The 10,698-nt window shown below is 33.0% G+C and overlaps 1 protein-coding gene across 1 annotated transcript; it reads left to right on the top strand.

The window, feature by feature from the left end:
* Positions 1–6,533: 6,533 nt before the first annotated feature.
* LOC103496862 (cytochrome P450 716B1-like) lies at positions 6,534–8,979 on the top strand. Its single transcript, XM_008458889.3, has 4 exons — positions 6,534–7,119; positions 7,685–8,126; positions 8,236–8,423; positions 8,541–8,979. Exons 1-4 carry the CDS (start codon positions 6,628–6,630, stop codon positions 8,877–8,879), a joined length of 1,461 nt encoding a protein of 486 aa, XP_008457111.1. The 5' UTR covers positions 6,534–6,627; the 3' UTR covers positions 8,880–8,979.
* The last annotated feature ends 1,719 nt before the right edge of the window (positions 8,980–10,698 follow it).

Below are 10,698 nucleotides of genomic sequence, written 5' to 3'. Positions count from 1 at the left end.
CTTGGGTTGAAACAAATGAGCCGCGCACAAACAATAGGTTGCGCGGGCGAGAAGAATCAAATCGGGTCGCGTGAGGGTTTCTGGTTCAGGTATGGGCAGCTGTTCAGGTCTGTCTTCAATAAATCACCAAATTCTTTGAATTTCTCTCTTTGTGTAACAATTATAGCCTAAAAACAACTCTAATGACTCTAATAAAATTACAGACCCTTTGCATCAATAAAATAAGCCACAAATCGGGCTAAATACAATAATTAATATAATAAAAAAGCTTAATTTAGGCCGAAACGATTAATCCATTTTAGTTCATCCATATAAATTATCAAATAAATTAAAATACCCACCATATGCAATTGAGCAAAAAAAACGGGCTCTGATACCACATGATAGAGATTAAAAGAGCAGGGTAGAAGAAAGACCAAAAGATTACACTAATCGCAATTAATTAACAAAAAACCCTAAATCGAAAAAAAATTAAAAAAGAGATTTTTTAAGAAAAACTTACGTTCGAAGCTCCGATTGTTGCTTGAACCACCGCTAGGGTTGACCTACTATCCTTCGGACTCAGAACCGGGTTGTGAGACCCGTTGGATGAAGGAAAAAAATTGGGAGAGAGAAAAAGATGGAAAATTAATATGGAAAAAGGGTTAAGCCTTTTGTTTTATAAAAAAAAAACCCAATTTTTTTTTTAAGAAAAATGCCAACCTTTTCCTGAGGTCCTAAAAGCCAAATTTATAGAGACTTTACATGCATGCAAACACATGGGCCAACAATACATAACCCACTAACCATTAGTGGGTTTAATGTCTTCATAGTTTGCTAACACACCTAGCCCATTATAGTTAGTGGGTTTATCCAACAAAATGTTGGATTTTCCCACTACTATTGGTCAAAGAATAAAATTGTCATTTGGTCAAAGTCAAACTTTGACTTTTCAAATCAAAAAGTCAACATTTTGATTTTTTACAATTTTGTCCATCTTGACTAATTTTGACCTTCTGAGCATGAATCTGCTTTTATTTTCTCAAGATTCAAATCACATCTGAATATATTGCTGGTCAAAGTTTGAATTTTCAAAAGTAAAAAAGTCAACATTTTGACTTTTTACAACTTTGACTATTTTCATCTTTTTCGAGCTTCCGAGTATGAATCCACATTCATATCTTTAATATTTAAATCTCATTTAAGCATAAATCTCTATTAGTAATCTTAAAAAACGGACGATTATATCACATATATTTGTTGGTTTCTCCCCCCCATCTTCAAAATCGAATAATTTGACTCATTCCATCATACTGTTCTAAGTTTATTCCATATGAGCTAGCAGGGGAACCTAATGGACCTATAGATCATGGGTTCCAACGATCCAAGATTAACTGACTAAATTCTTTTATACCAAGCTAATCAATATTCGTTAACTAATAGGTCATTCCACTAAAGTCCCGTAGTTGTACTCTCCTCATAATAGATATATTTGTGTTCATTTGAAATAACCATGATTAGTAAGTTAATACTTCACAAGTTGTCCGTAAGCTTGACTGGGTCGAAAAGTACCGTTTTACTCCCAAGACTACATCTTTTTCCTTAAATCTCACTGATCCACTATTGAACAATTAGTTTTAAGAATCAACCTATAAACTGAATCCCTCTCGAGCCAATGAGAAGGTGGGGCCCATTTGTTCTAGATTTGGATTCAGTCCTTAAGGGAACAACCTATCTATTAACTCTAAAGCGGGTAAGAGTGAATTCCGTCTTGCACCCTATGTTCCCAACTGTCCACCCGATCTTACCCCTTAAATGGGAGACTTATTGAGCCAACGCTAATGAGTTGCCCTCACCTATGCAGATCTAAGGATAATCTCGTGTGAATAGAAGTTCACAGTTAGCTCAGGATTAAGATTAAGTTACCTAGGTCATCAATAATCGAGATAGTCAGTTTTAAACAGTAAACGACGTTGTAACGTAAAAGTGACTATTACATGGTTCTGTCTTATGTAAAACTTTTTACATAGGATGCCTCCACTATGAAAGATTTAGGATTACATCGTTTGTATTAACTACAAAGGGGACCGTATCCATAATATCTCTAAATAAGGCACCCAACCTTTATTTATATACTATAGACTATTTAGGCTATTTACTCGAAGTTAATCCATATTTATGTGTCTACATAAAGTTCAAGTTTACTCAAAATAGCCTTGAGATCTTAGTTTATTGGATTTAAGATTATAATATTCAATTTCTCAATTATGACTTTATTGAATAGAATATGATTACAAACTACTAATTTTATGACATAAATTCTAACACTTACTAAGCTCATAATGATGAAATTATTAAGATTCATCAAATAAAACCAACCTACATGAAATAATAACACAAAATATGCCAAAAAGTCAACCGTATAGCCCAAATTTCTCCGATTTGCAACAAACTCTAACTAAACAAAACTTAAAACACAAACCAAAGGATAAATTAAAAATTATTAAAAGTGGAATACCTCTACAAATTGAAGCTTGAGGATGCATTAAACAAGTTTGAACATGCAAAAATCAATGAATTTCAGTGATTTTGAGGAGAAAAAAAAAATCAAAAAACTCAGCCGAAATGAGGACCTAAATTAGAAAATGTAAAGATAAAGGGTTCTTTAAAACAATGATATTTTGTAATTGCATAGTAGCCTCTATTTTGATTTTCAAACATTGATATTAAAATCTAGGTATTGATCTTGGCTGAGAAAGGTCTGAGAAGAAGGACTAATGATTTTTCAAAAAAAAAAAAAAAGGTTTTATTTTTTGTTTGTAAAACAAAGTGCACCGTTTTGGACAATTTCACTATTTTATCGAAGTAGCAAAGAGAAGTGTGAAGACGAAAGTACATATGGTGCCATTTTGGTAATTCGTTTTTGGGCGTGTGGACAGTCTATTTTGACCAGTGGCATCCCACACGCCATACAGCTCATAAGGCAGTAGAGAAGGATCGAAAAACTCCTCCATTCCACTTTGATCTGTGAAATCAAAAGAGGGATTTATTCAAAATCTGTTATTCACCCGTTTTGAAAACATGCATGGATTTCTGCTCACAATCCCTTATGGATTGATTTTAGTTGGTGGTGGCAAGTATACCCTAAACTCTAAATCACTAGATTTGACTGGTGATTTTATTATCACATTATTGTAACTTATATTAAAGTTACTGTTATTACATTATTCTTAAGAAGTGAAGCTTTCATAACCGATGCTCACAACAATATTAAATCTCACCACCACCTGTCCCTGAACACAACCTACCAGCAAAATCAAACTAAGGTCGTAATTACAAAAGGCCTAGCTAGTTATGAATGTTCACAAGAAGACATTAAACTTCACCACCTTCCAAAATTTGTTACGCGACTTCTTCACCCTTCTAAAGCACCTATCATTTCTCAAGTCAAACACTCCTCCTCCAAAAATAAAATAAACTAGCATGCCACAAAACTTTGCCTCTTTTTCTAAGTTGCGACCTCAGGAGCACCCCCCTCAATGTGAAACTTGGATATCATAATGATTTCATTAATTTGGAATCTCTACACTTCAAATAGCCCATATTTGAGTCTCCAAAGTTTAAATACTTCTCTAGTATACTGAAGTTTTCTGGTTTTCTTGTTCACATGAAAACATCAATTTGAAACCTAAAACGCATATACAAATTTCTTTATGTTATTCTTGAAATTCTCTCTTCACTTTATTTTACTTGATATTATGTTACACTTTTCATTTTGTTATTCTCTTGAAGTTCTCTCATGACTTTATTTTACCTGTACAAGCTCGCAACTGGAAGTAACCATATTTCTCCCATGGCTGAGTGATGATTTCAAACACTTTTTCCGATATTCAATATGGGAAACACACTCCACACTAGAAACGGGAACAATGTATTAGTATACAAACAATTGTTGTACTGCTAATCTTGCAAAGGTTGGACGCGTAAACTGAATGATCAATTACTGGATATAGACCAGGTAGGTTGAAAGAAAGGCTTAGAGTTTGTTATTTGAATGCGTTCTTGAGCGAGCTCTGAGCTGTTGCTCGATGAGTCTGTCCTTTTACATGTGTTCTTTCTTGGAATCAAGTTTTCTTTGAAATCTTTGGATTCTGTTACAGATTCTTGTTTGTTCTCTTTTTTTCTACTTGTCATCATCTTTTTTTGTCCATTGATGTAGTACTGAATGAAACCGACTGGGAGCTGAAAAACGTCTTTGCTGACATTGCCACATTGTCAAATATTCAAAGGTTTTGTCTTTTCTTTTGGAATGAGATAACGGTTTCATTTGTCAAGCTTGGTTTCGATCAATAACAATTCTTAAAAATAGAGATGAATTTGTTATATGTGATTTTTCTAATATCACTTATTTTGGTGGATCTAATCATTCACCAAATAGTTCAATCATATTTTAGTATGTAAAAAAGTTTTCTTATTTTGTTTTATAAAGCATTTAAATTATTTGGGTTGATAGGAGTGATGAAAAGGAAAAATGAACACATTTGTTTGGATGTACCTCATTGATGCACATAAGTATTAACGTTTCCCTATGCCAGCATATTCCCTTAAAAGAAATATTATTTAAATCAATAGATGCTATCACTTGGATCACGGAGATTCCTCCAAAACTTCATGAACTCTTGTGAGTTCAAAGGAATAATATAAGATAGACAAATATGAAAACCCATTATATTATATCCGAATGTAGCGTTAGAAAAAAAATGGCCGTCAAACTCAAACTCATCCTCCAATAAAAAATAATTATCAATCATTCATAATCTAAATTAAAATAGTCTGTACTAAGAACGCCATATTTTAACCCACTAATTACTGTAATTCATTCACTAAAATAATCACCAACATTCTTTTTTATGTGATGTGCCAATTTCTAGTTCAACAAATAAACACACTTATTGTCTTCTTTATTTAACTTCCAGCTTGCATTATTGCATACAAAAGTTAAAAAAAGTAACCTTTGTACCAATTTCATGAGCTAATCAAATTAGGGATCTCCATTAGGATTATATTCTTTTTGAAAATGATCCTGCATAACTTATAATCATCTATTTTATTAATCTAAACGTTTGAAGAATTCCATATACACATACATATTTAACTTACTAAATCAATCCTCTTCAAATGTAATATCAATAAAACATATAAATTGATTCAATTATAACAATTATGAAAGTTTAGTTGAAATTAAACAATTTTATATATTTTGCATTCACATCCATTTTTTTACATTTCTTTTGAGTTTGACACAGATATAAACTTGAATCCACATTTTCATTGCATTGTAAAAATGTTCGTGAAACATAAAGTGTAAAAAAGAAGTTACAGAAAATAAATTGTTGCTTCTATTACTTTAACATTAATAAATATATAAAATATTTGGGAATGATTTAAAATATAGTAGAATGAAGGTTCCTCTATTTACGATTATAACAAAATTATACTTTCTATCCGTGATAGAAAGCTATAATTAAACACATAAACGTCAATTATTTTAGTGATATCTATCTATATTGTAGTTTCATGGAAAATTTTACTATATTTATTGGTATTTCAAATACTACTGTGATTTTAACTTAAAATTTTAACTTTTATTTTGGTTGGTAGCTCAAAGGTATTTATCAAACTTTACAATATTTTATGAGTATTTTTGAAAAATGTTTTAACGGTATCCACCCAAAACTAGGGGTATACATAAGCCGAATTGGATCAGGTTTGAGGAAAACTATGGATGAGACTAACCTAAAGTATTCGAGATTGAAAAAAAATGAACCCTATAAGTAAAATACGAAGGGTCAACCCAATCCAACCCAACCCAAAAAATAATTGGGTTGGAAGGTTGGTTTTTAAAAAATCAAATTTAATTTTCCTATGGCCTCCCATCCCAATTGTCCCTCGACCCACCCAAACCCAAAATCCAAACAAAAGCCACAAAAAACCACTAAGACCAAGATAAAAAGAAATAAGTAGCCTCTTGCAAAAGACCAAAATACACAACATAAGATACATTAGCCATGAGTACCACTTTTGTCGAAATTTATATTTTTCTAGACAAAATTACATATTATTTTCAATATGCAAGGTGAATAAATTGTCATTCAAGGTACAATGTGATATATATATATTTAATACATCCAAATTCCGAAATGTTTATTAAAAAGAGACTTTTATATACATATACATACGTACGTACATATATATACTTTATTTATAGGACTTCATCTAAATTTTTTTCTCCGGTTTTGTAATCCAATCCAAATACGACACAAAATTTAACTCCATCCCACTCTTACGATTTGGGTTGGATAATTGGAATGGGGGTGGGTTACTCACTTTTTTAACATTCCTATGCAAAAGTAAGATATGGTATTTTTAAATTATTTTATAAAGTTTGATATTTCTGACAGAGACCACAAAATTTGGGAACAATACTCTTATTGTTTTTATTTATTTATTTATTGTAATTTATTCTTATTTATGTTGAGATAGAGATTAGGAAATTGATTTTACGCATTGGTGTGGGAGTATATTTATTTGAAGTTGAAAGCATGTTATGAAGCAATACGATTTTCCCGTTTTCCATAACTCAAAACCATGATAATCTACCTCACAATCCTTTTCTGTCTTCTAATCCCAATCTTCCTTTTCCTTCGAACATCATCCAAAAAGCAGCACCTTCCTCCTGGTTCGCTAGGGTTTCCATTCATCGGGCAGAGCCTTAGTCTCCTCCGCGCCATGCGAACCAACACCGCTGAACAATGGGCGCAGCAGAGGATCAGAAACTACGGGGCCATCTCCAAGCTAACCCTATTTGGAAAGCCAACTGTGTTCATCGGTGGGCAGAGCGGGAACAAGTTGATTTTCAGCGGGGATTGCGCAGTAGTTTCGAATCAGCAAAATGAGTCTCTTAGAGCAATTTTAGGGGAAAGGAATTTGTTGGAGCTGACTGGGGAAGATCATAAGCGTGTGAGAAATGCGTTGGTTTCGTTCTTGAAGCCGGAATGTTTGAAGGAATATGTGGGCAAAATGGATGAAGAAATCAGATCGCATATCCACATGCATTGGCACCGTAAACAAGAGGTTACTGTGAGTACACCTTTTCCTTTTTTTTTCTTTTTAAATCGAAAATAGGAAAATTTTGTTTTTGGGTACTCAACAGATATACACATCTCTACTATTGTTTTAAAAATATAATAATAAAGAACGGCGTTGCCGCCGGGGATATAAAACGGGTCACCCGCGTGACAGGCGGTAATACTCACTGCCATATACTGGAACGACTTAATTTGCTATATTAACTAAATAAAGAATATATAAAACGAGTTTAAAAATTAAATGCGATGAAAGAACACACAAGTATGCTGAAGAAAAATTATTAGTGGTGAAAATAAAAGAGACAGGAAAACGGTTATAAAATAATCAATAAAATGTTTTTGAATCTTATTTACAGTTGAAAGGTTTAAAAATGATTCATAAATTACAAAATTGGAACGAAGACTCATTGTTAGAAGTTTAGATATTTATGAGATACTTTTCTCTTTTTTCTTTTATTATGTTGAAGAACCTATATAAATGTACAGAATTGAGAGTTGAATGTGTTATTATAATTATGATGTTTTGTCTATTGAGATGATGTTTGTTATGCACATAGGTATTGCCATTGATGAAGACTCTCACCTTCAACATTGTATGTTCTCTTCTGTTTGGTCTTGAGCAAGGTATGAGAAGAGAAAGAATGATAGAATGCTTTCGAGTAATGATAAGCGGAGTATGGTCGATCCCGATAAACTTGCCGTTCACAAGGTACAACCAAAGCCGGCGTGCGAGTAGAAAAATTCAGGAGATGCTCAAGGAACTGTTGGACGAAAAGAGAGTTGAATTAGAAGAAAAAGGAGGTTCCTCACACCAAGATCTAATCACTTGTTTGTTAAGCATAAGGAATGAAGAAAATGAACTAGTATTGAGTGAAAAGGAAATTGTTCACAATATTATGTTGGTAATGGTTGCTGGATTTGATACTTCATCAGTTCTCATTACGTTCATGATGCGAAGTTTAGCTAATAATCCAACTGTTTATGCAGCTGTTCTTCAAGGTATGCTGCTTCCAATTATCTCACACTCTTTATATTGCAATGACTATATATATAATCATATCTTTCTTCAAGCTTATTTGGTTTTTGTTGTGTGTGTGTGTGGTTACAGAACAAGAAGAGATAGCAAGAAGTAAGAAATGTGGAGAGTTGCTTAATTGGGAAGATCTTGCCAAGATGAAGTACACATGGAGAGTTGCATTAGAGACCCTAAGGTTGGTGGCACCTATATTTGGAGGGTTCAGAAAGGCTATGAATGATATTCAATTTGGTGGCTACCTTATTCCTAAGGGATGGCAAGTAAGTCAAATTTTCTTCCTTTTTTTTTTTTATTTCAAGTTTTTTGACTTGAGGATCTCAAGTGAAACTTTATGCATCAAATAAACGTATTCATCCAACCACGCTGTTGGATTTCAGATATTTTGGACATCACCGGTTACTCATTTGGATGACAACATATTTAGAGAACCATCAAAATTCGACCCAGATAGGTTCAAAAATCCAGCGTCGATTCCACCGTATTGCTTCCTTGGATTTGGCAGCGGTCCGAGAATTTGTCCAGGCAATGAGTTTGCTAGGGTTGAGACTCTTGTTACCATACATTACTTGATCACCCAATTCACATGGAAACTAATTTCGGATGACCATTTTATAAGAGATCCAATGCCAACACCTACCAAAGGAATGCCTATCAAAATTTGGCCTAGACAAACTTTCATGGCATGTAGAATGTGTAGAAGTGAGAATCATGATTAGTGACATATTTTGGAGTAGGAAGATCTCAAAAATTGTTAAAATCAACTTTCTTGTTTAAAATCATTTGGATAGTATGAAAAAAATAAGTTCGAGCGTAAAATGATTTTCAACTGATTTTGATTTGGATAAAAGTCAATTCAACAATTTTAACGGAATGGAATGCTAAAGAATGGGGTCAAAACTAAGGGACTTCATGAAAAGGATAAAGCAATTCAAGTTATAAAACATTCAAGAATCAAAGAGTTATGTAACAGGTGAAGTTTAGATGATAACAAACAAGAATCTAAAAGAAAGCAATAAAATGTTTACACAACAGGAAATATATAAATTCTCTCAATCAATTGATAAAGATGGGAATGGATAGTTCCAGCAATTTTTCTATCATTGAACAAAGGATACACTGCAATTCAATTTAACTTACAACCGATTAGTCCAAGAAACTAATTGTCCTCAAGCAATGAATCAAGAAAGAAATCAAAATTCATACTTGAAAAATCAATAGGATAGAAATGCTAAAGATTCATACAAAGGTTCACAATCAATCATGCCTAAAAAAATGTGAAAGTAATCATAGTTGATCAAGCCAATCAAAAAAGAATTATTTATCAAAAACAAGAAAGGAATTCGACCAAATATCAAATAAAAAAGCAATAAAAATATGCATTCTTAAGAACAATTAGCAAGAACATCAATCCTAAGAAGGTATCTTAGTTGCTCATTGTTTTCAGAGTAGCTCCTAAGAACAATGGTTTTATAAAACGTGAGAGAGAAAATAAATTGTTGAAAACATCATAAAAGTGAGCATTGAAGACTGTCAGTTGTAAAGAAAAGGCTTAGTTTGCAAAGAGTGACAAGGCTCGACGGGGGTTGGACTACTCATGTACCCCTATAATACATATTGAGATTTTTGGCCTTGCAGATTTGCATATGAAAAAGCCGAAATGTCACATTGTGGCTCGGAAACACGAAAATGAAAGAAATAGACTAAACTACTTTTAATACATAAAGATAAAGCGATTTAGGGGTATTCGGGCATACGGCCATTGGTAAACAACACCTTGGATAAGTATGCCCGTGACATGCAGCACTGCGCTCGGGGTTGACGCTGGTTTTCAATTTATTTATGAAAATGTCTTTGCATCTTGTTTTGGCCCGTTTTTACTTATTTTAGCTCCAAATTAAGTGATTCTCGATACATTGGACTCGTTTAGAAGTCTAGATCATTATTTTCTACAAAATCAAAGATTTAACAAACAAGTGATGAAATATCGAAAGTTTTATGCTAAGACCATTATTTTCTACAAGGGAATCATGTATTGCTAACGAAAATTAAAGTCAATCATTCACGCATAAGATTCCAAAGATTAAAACAAAAGTCTTGAACAATTTGTCACACACTTAAGCTTTAAATTAATCAAATGTTCTAAAGAGCAAGCATTCAAGTGAGGATCATTTTAAAAGATTTTTATTCAAGTAAAATCATGTATTGATGGATGCAAGGTCTTTTACTTTTACTCACTAAGAATGCTTCAAAAGAGTTAAAGTACGCTAGATTTGCTTTTCCTCTACTCTGGTGCAGGAAGGATTTCTCTTTATAGACACGACCCTCGATCAAACGATCACGCTAGCTAGAGAATATGAGACTTAAGGATGCACTTGTCTTACTAAGTCAAAAGAGAAGCATCCTTCACAGGGGTTCATACCTCACTAATATTGGGCAACCTTAACTGATCACAGAGGAATAACAAACCCCTTCGACCTAATCGTGCGTTCACTCTTTTTTTTTTTTTTTTCTTTTGAGCTTTTGTTTGTTTCTTTT

The sequence above is a fragment of the Cucumis melo genome, chromosome 6 (assembly GCF_025177605.1).
Source record: "Cucumis melo cultivar AY chromosome 6, USDA_Cmelo_AY_1.0, whole genome shotgun sequence".
Lineage (NCBI taxonomy): Eukaryota > Viridiplantae > Streptophyta > Magnoliopsida > Cucurbitales > Cucurbitaceae > Cucumis > Cucumis melo.
This window is presented reverse-complemented; position numbering and strand designations above follow the sequence as displayed.

Coding starts and splice junctions, on each gene's coding strand:
- LOC103496862 (XM_008458889.3), top strand. CDS start 6,628: ATGATAATCTACCTCACAATCCTTTTCTGTCTTCTAATCCCAATCTTC. Junction 7,120..7,684: donor ACCGTAAACAAGAGGTTACT/GTGAGTACACCT, acceptor TTATGCACATAG/GTATTGCCATTGATGAAGAC. Junction 8,127..8,235: donor TTATGCAGCTGTTCTTCAAG/GTATGCTGCTTC, acceptor GTGTGGTTACAG/AACAAGAAGAGATAGCAAGA.